Raw genomic sequence first — 12732 nt, 5'->3', positions numbered from 1 at the left:
CCACTTGTACCCAGGGCTTCTCAACCTGGGTGCTGGGACCCAGACAGCCTGAAACAGCCCTCCCTGGGGAGCCCTGCCAGCTTTGCGCTGGTATTCCACACTCCCCTTGGCCTCACATTCCCTGGGCATTCTCACTTGTGCTGTGTGAGGCTGAGGGTTCTAGAGAGGGAAGGAACTGAGATGCCCAAGGTGGGGCTAGTTGGAGGAAAGTCTTCCAGAAATGGGACCCTGGGAAGGAGGTCGAAGGCTTCTGGCCACTGCTTCTGCTGGAGAGGCTGGAGAGGACACCGTCTCCGCGATCCCTGCTCGGGGCCTCAGTTTCCCCATGTAGTACAGAGAGCCCTGTGACAGTCCCCTAGCCCTTGGGAACGAGATAAAGTCACGAGGCAGAGCCGGAAGAGACCCTGGAGGAGGACAGCACTCTGAAACTTCTAGACTCTTGGCAGCAGGGCATGGGCACGGGCATTTGCAGTGGGGGCGATGAGGCAGCTGCAACCAAACGTCTAGTCATTGATTCATCCATGCAATAAAACATTAAGATTGGTAATCATTTAATAAGCCTGAAAATACCACGTGCCTGGGAGAAGGGGAAGCAACAGGAACCGCCATGGCTCGTGGGAGCGGAGATCGAAGAAATCCCTTCGGAAAAAGCGAGACAGTATCTAGTAAAAGTAGACAATGGGCTTATCTGTGACCTGTAGTGACACCCCTGTAGCGACACCTTCACGCACGTACCCCCAGAGACACGCACGAAAACATTCACAGCAATCTTATTTGTAATAGCCCGCGCCTGGTGAAAACGGCTGTCCCTCAATAGCGGAATGCATCACTATTACATCATCACACAGCATCACGGGGCACAGGGGTGCGCCTGTAATCAATCCAAAATACGGAAGGAAATGAACAAACTTCAGCTGTGTGGACGATCTCACAGACATAATGGCGAACGAAAGGAGGAAAGCTCGCGGAACGGGGAGATCCCGTCCGCGTTCAGTTCAAAGGCAGGAAACCCCAGGCTCTCTTTCTCGAGGGGCTTCCATAGGTGGTGAGGCCACAGAGGAAAACAGGGGCAGTCAGGACAGGTGCCTCGAGGCAGAGGGCCGGGGAGGTATGTGATGGTGGAGTTTCAGGAGCACTACTGAGGTCTCACTTCCTGTCCTGGGTGGTGGGTACGCAGGTTTTCACTAGTTACTCATTCTTTACATTAAACAAATACATTTTATGCACCCTTTAAAAATATTTTGTTTAATGTTTATTTATTTTTGAGAGAGAGAGGCAGAATGTGAGCAGGGGAGGGGCAGAGAGAGAGGGGGGCACAGAATCCGAAGCAGGCTCCAGGCTCTGAGCTGCCAGCACAGAGCCCGATGCGGGGCTTGAACTCAGAGACTGTGAGATCATGACCTGAGCCAAAGTCAGACGCTTAACTGACTGAGCCACCCAGGCACCCCTTATGCACTCTTTAGCATGTACGATATATCCCGTAATTTAAAAATAAATACAGGTGTCATTTATTTAGGGCCCTCAGCCATATGCATGCTCTTCCCCTAGCCGGGGCTGGCCACATAGGAGTGGGGCCGCCTTTCACGGCTGGCTGTCTTCTTTGGGGAGTGGCAGCGAAGGGTCTGGAGAGCCTCGGGGTCCAGCCCTGCCTGGGTGCCTGTGTCCTCTACCAGGTGACTCAGTGTCCTGCCAGTCAGGGGGCGGGCCCTGGAGACCCGATCCCCATCCCTGGCCTCTGACTCTGCAGCTATAAGTGAATGTGACTAACTCTGCAGGCCCCTGAGTCAGCCCTTCGGAGCCTGTCCAGGACTGGGGGAATGGTGGCTCTAGGAAGGAGGAGGGGGGTTGGCTGCCCCGGAGGGTTTTCAAAGACCCTTGTGTGAGGGGGTGGGTGAGGGGCAGGGATTGAGGGTGCCTGGCCCCCCTCTCCAACGATGAAATGCCAGGTAACCCCCTCCCCCCATTAACTCCGGCCAAGTTCTCATTTTCTTTGCCTTTAGCAGGGCTGTGACCTTGGGATCAGTTGCATTGGCCCAGCTCCAGCTCGTTCAGATTTCAAGGTGGCCAGTAGGTACTTCCTTCCCTACACCTCTAACCCGTGTCACAAACCACTAGGCCAAGTCACAAATAATTCCCTCCAAACAGGAAGGAATCCACACATAATTCTCTTTGACTTTGGAGTGTACATCTGGACTCTTGGGTAGAAGGCATGCCTGGGGCCCTGGGAATGCTGATGAGGGCATTTCTACCTCATAAAGGCGGGAAGACTGGCTTGTCTTCTGAGCCCATCACATCTCATCTATATTCCTATCCCATCTGCCTGCCACCTGCTGTCCCTGGTCAGCCTGAGCAGAGGAACCTTGGACTCTGCTTGGGTTGAGGACCGAGTGTGTCCTAAGAGGGGAAGACAATATTTGAACGGCCATCAGCCCTCTTGGGTTAAGTCCACAGCAGATAGATCTGCAGAGGCTGGCCTTCTTTGGGGACCCTCTGGAGCCCAGTGGAGGCCAGGGTAGCCTCACCTCCTACAAGCTCAGGGCTCCCAAGCCTGAAAGAAACGAATCCAGCCAGAAGAGATAAGGGAGGGGAGCCCAGGGAGGGTCCCACCGGGCCACAAAGAGAGACTGAAGCTGTACCAACACACCATTAAACTCTGGTGATTTATTGAGCAGCCGCTGGGCAATTAGGAAAGGGAAGTAGGAAGGGAGACCTAACATTCCTGGGTGCAGGTTTCAAGTTGGGCTTCGCTGAGGGTGTAATTACTGTGGCCGCTCCTTTGAGAGTGACGTTTGGCTCCTCGGTGGTAGAGTTGGCCAAAACGGGGTCCTTTGGCAAGGAGGCTTGGGGGTAAGGGAGTTGGAGAAGTCCCGTGTGTGGGGCTGGGGTCATTGAGCATTTTCATAAAGCAGCAGGTGTGTGCTGTCCCCATGGCTTACACTGTGCTGGCCCCCAGGCCTTACCTGCCCGTGGCCCTGCCTCTACCTGCTTGTCCACTAGAGCTGAGCTCAGATGGCTTCACTGTGGCTCTCTGCGTGGGGTCCAAGGGAGGGAGACTGAGGCTTAGTCGGGGACTCAGAAGGGTGGGCGATCCGGCTCCCGTCCGGCTGGAGCCAAGGGGAGGGGCAGCCCTGCCCCACCGTGGGCAGGACAAGGGCTAAGCCGCAGCAAGCGCATCCTTGATGGCAGTGGTGAGAGGGAAGGGCAGACCCCGGCCACAGAAGGACCCCCGGAAGTCATCCAGATCCACAGCCCACACCATGGCACCAGCCAGCTGCCTGCTCCTCAGGTACTGAACCTGGAAAGGAAGACCCAGAGCGGGCGGAGCTGGGTTCCCTGGGCTAGAGTGTGTAGGGGGGGAACGTGCCGCCTAGGCCCCTCCCCAAGGAAGGAAAACAGCAGGTGCCTCAGACCTGATCGTCCCCCCCCCACCTCAATAACCCAGCTCCACCCTCAGTGCAGGTGACCTGACTCTGGCCGCTTGGAGAAGGGGTTCCCTCTCCCTCTTCATCCCGGGGCACAGCCTTGAGGACCTACCTTGTTTTTGACGCTCTCCTGGTCATCGTACCCCACCCACTGGTTGCCCTTGGTGGCATAGGGGACCTTCTGGGCAGAGAGTCCATGGACCGCGGCTCCCTTGAGGAAGTCACAGATCTGAGCAGAAAACGGGGCAGGGGTGGCATGCGGAGCTGTGTGAGACTTCGCAGGTCACCGAGGAGATGCCATTCTCCAAATCTCTTTCAGCCTCTTGCTTCATCCTGCTGACTACATCTGACCCCAGCACTGCCCCCCCCACCAGCTCAGATTGCAGTCTTCATGCAAATTTATGTAAAGCAGATGCAATGTCCTACAGTTCTGTGGGTGCTGTGGCCTGAGGGCATTAAAGGGACTCTGGTTTGCTTCTGGTATTTTTTTAAATATACTTTATTGTCAAATTGGCGACCACACAGTGAGTACAGTGTGCTCTTGGTTTGGGGGGTAGATTCCCGTGATTCATCGCTTACATGCAACACCCAGTGCTCGTCCCAACAACTGCCCTCCTCGATGCCCATCACCCACTTTCCCCTCTGCCCCGCCCTCCGATCCACCCTCAGTTTGTTCTCTGTATTTGAGTCTCTTATGGTTTGCCTCCCTCCCTCTCTGTTTGTAACTACTTTTTTTTCCCCTTCCTTTCCCCCATGGGATGCGAACTGGTGGAGCCGCTCTGGAAAACAGTGTGGAGGTTCCTCAAAAAACTAAAAACAGAACTACCCTAAGACCCACTAATAGGTCTACGAGGAATTTACCCAAGGGATACAGGAGTGCTGATGCATAGGGGCACATGTACCCCAATGTTTATAGCAGCACTCTCAACAATAGCCAAATGATGGAAAGAGCCTGAATGTCCATCCACTGACGAATGGATAAAGAAGATGTGGTTTATAGATACGATGGGATACTGCTTGGCGATGAGAAAGAATGAAATCCGGCCATTTGCAGCAACGTGGATGGAACCGGGGGGTGTTATGCTGAGTGAAATAAGTCAGAGAAAGAGAGATATCGTATGTTTTCATTCAGATGTGGAACTTGCTTCTGGTATATCTTAAACGGGGATGTGGGAAATGATGGTGGACACTAAGGACTGGCTCGAGGCTGTACAGAGGGGCAGAGGCTGGGGCAAAACAAAGAACCTGGCTTTTAGCCACCGCTCTCTTCCGGGCTGGGAGGAAAACTCTGACTCGGTGGCCAGAGGAGTATCTGGGAGGTTAGCGGTGCAGACCCGCTGTGCCTTCGGGAGACGTAGTACCAAGAGGCCTGACTCCCCCCTTCCTCCTCCTCAGGGTGCAGTGTTTGCTGGAACGTGTTTTTATTCCCAAAGGAGCGAATGGGGGGGTGAGGTGGGAAGCTCACCTTCCCCAGGGCCTCTGGGAGTGTGGGGATCTTACCTTCTCCCTCGTGCATACCTCATAGTAGGCCAGGATCCCTTCCTCCTTGGTGAACTGGCCTGGTAATCCGGGCCCGGAGATTGGGGCTCCCACACCCGTCTCGGAGGAGGCCAGAGTGAAACTCCTCCCGAAGGCGGGGATGCCCATCACCAGCTTATTGGCTGGGGCCCCCAGCCTCAACATGTAGCCCACGGCATAGTCCTGGCAGGGGAGAGGAGGGGAGGGCATGAGCAGTTAGGGGAACTGGCAGTGCAGGACAGGTGAGATCATACAATTGCCGGTGCCGCCCTGACGGGCCGAGCTCCAGGTCTGCCGTGCATCTGGGATTCCCTTCCTTCCGGGAACTGATAATACCAGTCTAAAATGCATTTTGTAGGGACGCCTGGGTGGCTCAGTCTGCTGGGCACCTGACTCTTGGTTTCGATTCAGTTCATGATCTCACAGTTCCCGGGAGGGAGCCCCCGGTCAGCACTGCGCTGACATCGCAGAGCCTGCTTGGGACTCTCTCTCCCTCTCTCTGCCTCTCCCCTGCTCATTCTCTCTCTCTGTCTCTCTCTCTCTCTCTCTCTCTCTCACACACACACACACACACACACACAATACATAAAAATTGAAAAATGCATTCTGTAGTTTCATTCTCGAAAAAATTGTCTTAGGTATAGGAAGGGATTATTACTATTTGGCAGCCAATCAGATGATCGGCTCAGGTTACACAGCAAGCGAAAGGTTGTTCTAGACTAGACTCCTGCCTCCTCCGTTCCGGAGCCGTGGAGAACTCACAGACTTCGCGCCTTATTTTCCTCATCTGCAGAGTGGGCCCCATAACGCCTCCCTTGCAGGAATTCCTGAGGTACACAGGCTTGGTGTGTGAGCCCTGGCAGGTGACAGGTGTCTGTGGTCCCTTCCTGGCTGGCCACCCTCCTTCCAGGCACTCACGACATTGTTGAATCTGTCAGCACTTTTATCCTCCGGGCCTCGGAACAGGGGGCTATGATGTCCTGTGGTCTGACGCCAGGCTCCGTGAAAGTCATAGCTCATAACGCTGATGAAGTCCAGGTGTCTGGGGAAGAGAGGTCAGAGGGCGAGGCAGGAAATTAGAAAGGCATCCATCAGCCCAGCGCGTCGTGAACAAGGGGAGGCAGGAGAGAGGCCGTTAACCCAAAGCCCCGTAGGGAACCTGTGATCCACTGTCCAGGCCACGTGACCACTTCCCCTGTGCCGCGCCCCCGGGGGGTGGGCTCAGAGCCCCACAAGTGCATTTAATGCAAGAATGGAACTCTTCTGTTATGCCCCCGGCACACATTTGGGAACTGGCTCTATCTTGCCTCCTGCCCTCCACGTCTGCCACATTCATCTTAGCGAGAGCAGATTAAAAGCGGCATCGAGGGGCGCCTGGGTGGCTCAGTCGGTTAAGCGGCCGACTTCAGCTCAGGTCACGATCTCACGGTCCGTGAGTTCGAGCCCCGTGTCGGGCTCTGGGCTGACGGCTCGGAGCCTGGAGCCTGTTTCCGATTCTGTGTCTCCCTCTCTCTCTGCCCCTCCCCCGTTCATGCTCTGTCTCTCTCTGTCTCAAAAATAAATAAAACGTTAAAAAAAATTTTTTTTAAAGCGGCATCGACAGACAGCCTGGTGGGGACGGAGCTGGACCAAAGGACGCACTGGGGGGGGGGGAGGGAGGGTTACACGCACGTGGGTGAGAGGGACCACAGGTAGGTTGTGTGAATATGAGCCTCAGGTGTTCGGGGCAAATGGTTGAGAACCGCCTAGTTCCTACCTCCTAAACGATCAACGTAAACACCGCATCTACACCTCCCCAAATTCTACAGATTCTAAAAAGTCACAGTAAAGAAACTTCGTTCTTTATTCCCAGGTTTCTTAAGCTCCATGTCTTTGTTCCACTGCGACATCAGCCCCGCTGGGCAGTGAGCGGCTCATTCTCACGTGCATCAGGGGGCAGGGGGAGGAGGAGGGATGCACAGAGCGGGGGTCGCCCGTGTGCGTGCAAGCACACGGAGGCGGTGCAGAAAGGCACAGTTTTCTTGCCGCAGTCCGGCATCTCCAGTGACCAGCACTCTGTGGAGAAAAGCCTGGTGTGGAGGAAACGTCCCTCAGTGGCTGGCCGGTTGGCATATCATTTCCTACTTCCTTTTCCACAAATACCTTCATAGAAACTCTCCCAACTGGTTAGCACAATCCCCCCAGGGACTACTATGCCCCCATTTGACAGATGGGAAGACCGAGGCGCAGAGAGGGGAAGTGACTTGCTCAAGAGCACACATCAAATGTGTGGAAGAACGGGGACTAGAAATCCAGTCTTCCGACTTTACGAGGAGCGCTGGGGTGGGGCGGGGGACTCACGGGGATATCTGGGCGATGTCATAGCCGTTGTCGATGGCAACCTTCCCTGCAGACACGGCTGCGCTGAGCAGGAGCTGTCCTGCTCCCCTCTGGGCTTCCCTTGCAAACTCAGCCTTCATTTCCTGGTTGGGAGAGATGCAGGGGAGTGAAAGGGGCCCCGGCTGTGTGAGAGGGAGCCTGGTGAGAGAGACAGAGGTCCCTGAGCATGTCATTGGCTTTCCCCATCTGCTGGGCTCCCCAACCTGACAGGGCTTTGGTGGAAATGATAAAGCAACCAATTCACCTTGGGCTCCCCCATCCTTCTCCTAAAAGAACCTGTTTGGACCAATCACATCCCCACACCCCACGCAAACCCATCGACACTCAGTCGCTCCCTGTCCTAGAGGGACCATGAGGACAGACGGTGATCCTAGTTGGCCCACAGGTCAGGTTGGAAGAAATTTGCTTTGCGGTCTGTTTTGTTCAAGCCAGTACGTGAGACGACAAGATTGAAGTGGTCTTTAAATGTACATTTAGCGGTCTTTAAAATTAAAATTATATCGGTACTGTGGACAATTTATTTAAAAAATTTTTTTTGGTTAATGTTTATTCACTTTTTGAGAGACAGAGACAGAGTGTGAGCAGGCCACGGGGCAGAGAGAGAGGGAGACACAGAATCGGAAGCAGGCTCTAGGCTCTGAGCTGTCAGCACGGAGCCCGACATGGGGCTTGAACCCATGAACTGTGAGATCATGACCTGAGCCGAAGTCGGACGCTTAACCGACTGAGACACCCAGGCACCCCTTGTGGACAATTTATTTAGGTGATCACTCTGTCCCTGGGATAGTGGAGATGCTTGGGCTGTTGTCAGATGTGGCCAAGTGTCCCCAGTGCGGGGCATGCTTGGTAGCGGGCATCATCAGTTTGGGACCAAACAGTGGATGATGATGCCACCCCACTAAGTGGGTGCCCGGCCTCCTGCCTCGGAGGACCCCAGCCCACCTCCCATCGTGTTAATAAGACGTCTTCCTTGCTGTGTAAGATCTTGGGGCACAGGCCAGTTCCCCAGGAACTGGGGCACAGGCCCAGGACCCCGTGGCCAGGAGGTGTCAGGCCCTCTCTGCCCGCCCTCAGGAGGCCAGCAGCTAAAGACCACTCCCGCCCCCCCCCACACCCCCTGGTGCTGGCTCAGGTCCCCAACGTCCCCACCCCTCTCCCCAACCCCACCAGTACCTTGACCAGGGTGGTGAAGTAGGGCTTGTCTCTCCGCCCAGGGTGGAGCCAGGCCAGGTCCAGCCCATCAAAGCCATGGGTTCGCAGAAATGGCGGCACCGATTTGATGAAACTACGACGACTCTGGGTCGTGGAGGCTATTTTGGAAAATCTAGGACCCAAATCACCCCAGTAGAGGGCTCAGTACCGACGTGCTGGGAGCCTTGGCCGTCGGGAGGGATTTCTGAGGCACGTGCAGCCGCGGGCCTGGGCCCCACAAGCTCTAGAAGGGCATGGCTGGGACGGGACCCCGCTCCAGGCATCTCAGAGACAGCTTCTGTAGTGTCATTTTTGAAAAAATTGTCATACGAGCCAAGCCACTTTGGAAAGGTCATAACCCGCACCTCAGTTTCCTCCTCCGTGAAGTGGGGATCCTGACCCTCTTTCACAGCGCTGCCGTGGGGATTTCCTGTGACCGTGGCTGGACGGGTTGCCCGACATGTAGCGATCACTCTTTACGTGGCAGCCAGTAGGGCCACGTCTCCCCTCCTTTTTAAGCCCTGCTCCAACCCTACCCACCCCAGGGAGTCCTCCCAGGCTGTCAGCACTCCATGCGACCCTCTGCGGGGCCCTCTCCCTCTCTGAGCTCTGGTTTCTTGGCTATACGTGGGGTGGGAGCCTGACAGTCATTTAGGCCTAACCGGTCTGGAGCCCCCGTGACCCCGTAGAGTGGGTGGGGAGACCTATGCCTCCTCACCCCCATTCCATCAGCCTTTGGGGGATGGGTCTTACCTTTGAGAACCAAAGCTCCATCCGCCCACAGACAGAAGGGTCTTCAGGTTGGGGTTCCTGTGGGGAGCAGGGAGGCGGTGGGGGTGCCGGCGTGGAGTGAGGCTGTCGTGACACCGGCTGGCCCCTGTTTGGGAGGCTGTCACAGGCTTCTAGCTTAGGTGGGATGCCTTTCCGATCCTGAGAATCAGGATTCTAAGAGGCATAGACCTTGCAGCGGTCACTCTGAGGTACACTGCCCATTTTTGTTCCCCTGAGTGGGGAAGCCGGGATATGGCAAAATAGAGTCATGAGTATTTTCCATGCTTCCTGGAGAAGCACCCCCAGTGGGGGAGAGGGCTCCCCTCAGCCCGCCTTCCAGAGCCTGCCTCTGTCATCGCCAGATATGGCCCAACACGTGCCCTCATCGCCTGCTCCCTTGGAAGCCCAGGCCCTCCCACTCCCCACCCCGGGCCCCGGGGGCCCTCATCCATCCTCCCGAGCAGAGGCACCCTGCCCTGGGACCAGCCAGCCCCGCCCTGCATCTCCCTCCTTTCCTGGCAGCCTGTGGCCCGACCTGTCCTTGAGCGTGTTCAGCGTGTCGTAGAGAGTGACATCATTCCACTCCCAGGTGTCGATCTGATCGTTGCTGATGTTGGCAAAGCTGTAGATGACGTGGGTGCAGAGGAAGGGGTCGATGGCATCTGGGAAGCAGCTCCCATCACCCTCCCGGTACTGGGACCAGCTGGTGTAGTAGCAGACCAGTTTGTACGCAGAACCTGAAGACGGAGCCCGGGGTGGCGCCCGAGCCAGGACTGAGCCAGGGGGCCTCTGGCTGAGCCCCGCGCCGAGCACCGATGGGGCACTGGGCGCTGGGGCCGAGATGTGAGCAAACTTAGAATTCTAAATGCAAGGGGCTGGCTCGGTTCCCTCTGCCTCTGATGAAAATGAGGCCGATTCTGAAAATGCTTTGAACAGATTAAATGCCATGGATGAATATCCTGTAGACTTAGGACACGGTGCTGCGTACACTGAGGGTAGGGGCTGGTGAATAAAGGTAAAATAGGGCTCGGTGCAAGTAAAGAAGGCTTCCTGGAGGCAGTGGCTTTGAAGGAGAGGAGGCACCCAGCCCAAGACGGCAGGTTCAGAAGACCCTGGCCCTCAGGGTGGAGCCTCGCAGATCCTGCAGTGTCGTTGATGGGAGCCGCTCTGGCCCGTTTCTTCTCTGCCTTCCTGCGGGAGTGTCCCTAACTTGTCACCCACCCAGAATGGAGGTCCCCAGGCCCCCTCAGCCTGTCCCCCAAACTGGGGCACAATCGCAATGGGCCAGGAAGTTCTTCTCCTCGTTCTAAGTCCTCCTGCTGCAGAGTGGGCCTTTTCTGCCCTCTTGGTTATGGAGGAAGAACCGTGGGCACTCCCCCGTGCTGCTTACCGGGCCCATGGGTGGTGCTCACCAGGCCGTGAGTCCAGGCCTTCATCGGACCCGAGCCTTTGAAGGGTTTTTATTTTGAAAATTTTCCAATACACAGAAAAATACAGAAGAAGAGTGTAATAAACATCCATATGCTTATCACCTTGGTTTAACAAATGCTAATATTCCCGAGCCATTTGAATCACAGAAGACAGTGGGAAGGGCTCCCCTCTGCCAAGACTTCATCCACATCACCCTCATCAGACCCCTGTCTCCCGTGACTTGAAAGAGGGGTTACTTACAGCTCTGGAGCAGCACCAGGATCGCAAAGCCTGAAGGGAAATCCAGAGTCAGACCCCCTGTGAGTACATCCTGCCCTTCCTTTCTGCTCACCCCCCCTTTCAGGCAATCTAGGGGTTAACACCATTTGCCCTGGTGCCTCCTCCTCCTCTTCTTCCTCCTCCCCCTCCTCCTTCCCTCCCCCCCCCCCCCCAGCAGGTAGGAGGCCAGCCTCTCTGTGCAGTGGCTCTGTGGGCTATCTCTGGCTCTCAGCCTGAAAACGCACAAGCAGAACAGCCTTGACCAGCCCAGAGACCTGTCTGAGCCGCCCTCAGAACCATCCTGGCTGCAGCAGAGAGGGGCACGGTGTGGCCAATTCCGGTGCCCTCAGCTCCTGGTGTCCAGCTGCTTAGATAGGGCTTCTTCCCCACACCTCGCACTTCCTTTTTATACCTGTCCCACTCCACTCCCACGAGCTCCAAAACGTCCCATTTATGGGAAGTGACCCGTGTGGAGGAAGAGGAACTACTGTGGCTGGGACTCGCAGGGGAGGAGCGCTGTGGGCTGCCGGAGGAAGATTGAGAAACCTTGGAGAGTTTTGAAAACTCGGGCCAGGACTTCAGGAGGCATGTGCCACCAACTGGGGTGATGGTCTGGTGACTCCTGGGTGAGTGACCCAGCCTTATTCCCAGAGACCTGCCTCCCTTGCCTTCTGCCCACCCCACCCCACCCCCACCTTTCTGCCTGCAGTCTCCCAGCTTTCCTAGCAGCCTCTGCCCCTTTGCATCGCCAGCCCTCCGTCCAGGCCCCTGGCCAGGTGGAAACTGGGCACAGTGAGTTCTGTAACCCGCAGCACCCCAAACAAGGCTGTAATTTCTTTTCTCCCCAGGCCAGCAGCATCCTGCCTGACCTGCTCCCCACGCAGGCTTTCTGTCTCCAAGCCTGTTTCCCACAGCCTGGCCTGTGAGTCAGGCGAGGCTCAGACAGCCTTTTAGCGATTGATGGGCTAATTTTTTTTTTTTTTTAACTTTTATTTTAGAACAGAGAGAGAGAGTGCGCACGCGCTCCCGAGCAGGGGAGAGGGGCAGGGGGAGAAGCAGAGGAGAATCGCAGCAGGGAGCCCAACAACATGCTGATTATTTTCTAATGGAAAGCTGCAGAGGAGTGGGAAATTCCCTGGACTGCTCTCAGGCCTGCTGGTGTTTTGCTTTCCTTTTTGAAATTCCAGTTATAGGATTTGTTGCCAACCTGGGGCTGCAGTGAATTGCCACAGAGTTAATTCCCGCAGTTCTGGATTTCCCCCCAGGAGCAGATCATTCCAGAAGATCGATAACCTCCATGATCTCTCTCGTGATGCTCCTGAAACCCACACCTAATGATGTCACGCCCCCCCCCCCCCAAGTCCTCCTGTGACTCCTTATTACTCTCAGGGTAAGAACAAAAAAGTTCCTTAAAAAATGTTTTTTAATGTTTATTTTCAGAAAGAGACAGAGCACAAGCAGGGGCAGAGAGACAGAGACACAGAATCCAAAGCAGGCTCCAGACTCCGAGCTGTCAGCACAGAGCCTGACGCGGGGCTTGAACTCACGAACCGTGAGATCATGACCTGAGCCGAAGTCCGATGCTTAACTGACTGAATCACCCAGGGTCCCCCAGAACAAAACTTCCTAAGGAGGCTCTGCATGGTTTGCCCCCTTTGTGGGGATACTTTCTTTGGCCAAAGATCCAGGGCAAGCCCATTCTTTGCAGGCTGTAAATTAATTAATAGGCAGTGAGTGAAATGTCCCAAATTCCAAGAGCCAG

At 55.6% G+C, this 12732-nt stretch overlaps 2 protein-coding genes across 3 annotated transcripts in view; one reads left to right on the top strand and one right to left on the bottom strand.

Moving 5' to 3' along the window:
* Positions 1-12732, top strand: part of ADORA1 (adenosine A1 receptor) — an 83454-nt gene that overhangs the window by 43302 nt on the left and 27420 nt on the right. The window lies entirely within an intron of this gene.
* Positions 2642-11492, bottom strand: CHI3L1 (chitinase 3 like 1). Of its 2 annotated transcripts, none has more exons than XM_086693720.1 (10): positions 11216-11492; positions 10953-10982; positions 9817-10018; positions 9264-9320; positions 8493-8643; positions 7281-7402; positions 5859-5982; positions 4941-5123; positions 3535-3651; positions 2642-3295 (listed from the first exon to the last, which is right to left on the bottom strand). In XM_086693720.1, the coding sequence occupies exons 1-10, from the start codon at positions 11268-11270 to the stop codon at positions 3155-3157; spliced, it is 1182 nt and encodes a 393-aa protein (XP_086549846.1). In that variant the 5' UTR covers positions 11271-11492; the 3' UTR covers positions 2642-3154. The 2 variants fall into 2 exon arrangements, with proteins under 2 accessions (XP_086549846.1, XP_086549845.1); XM_086693719.1 differs by having other exon boundaries at positions 11246-11392.

Source organism: Puma concolor, chromosome E4 (assembly GCF_028749965.1).
Source record: "Puma concolor isolate L17-30 chromosome E4, mPumCon1.1.hap2, whole genome shotgun sequence".
Classification (NCBI taxonomy): Eukaryota; Metazoa; Chordata; class Mammalia; order Carnivora; family Felidae; genus Puma; species Puma concolor.
Note: the sequence above shows the minus strand (reverse complement) of the source record. Positions and strands in the feature narration are given on the sequence as shown.

Coding starts and splice junctions, on each gene's coding strand:
- CHI3L1 (XM_086693720.1), bottom strand. CDS start 11,270: ATGGTTCTGAGGGCGGCTCAGACAGGTCTCTGGGCTGGTCAAGGCTGT. Junction 9,321..9,816: donor CTGAACACGCTCAAGGACAG/GTCGGGCCACAG, acceptor TGCTCCCCACAG/GAACCCCAACCTGAAGACCC. Junction 5,983..7,280: donor GACATCGCCCAGATATCCCC/GTGAGTCCCCCG, acceptor TCTCTTCCCCAG/ACACCTGGACTTCATCAGCG.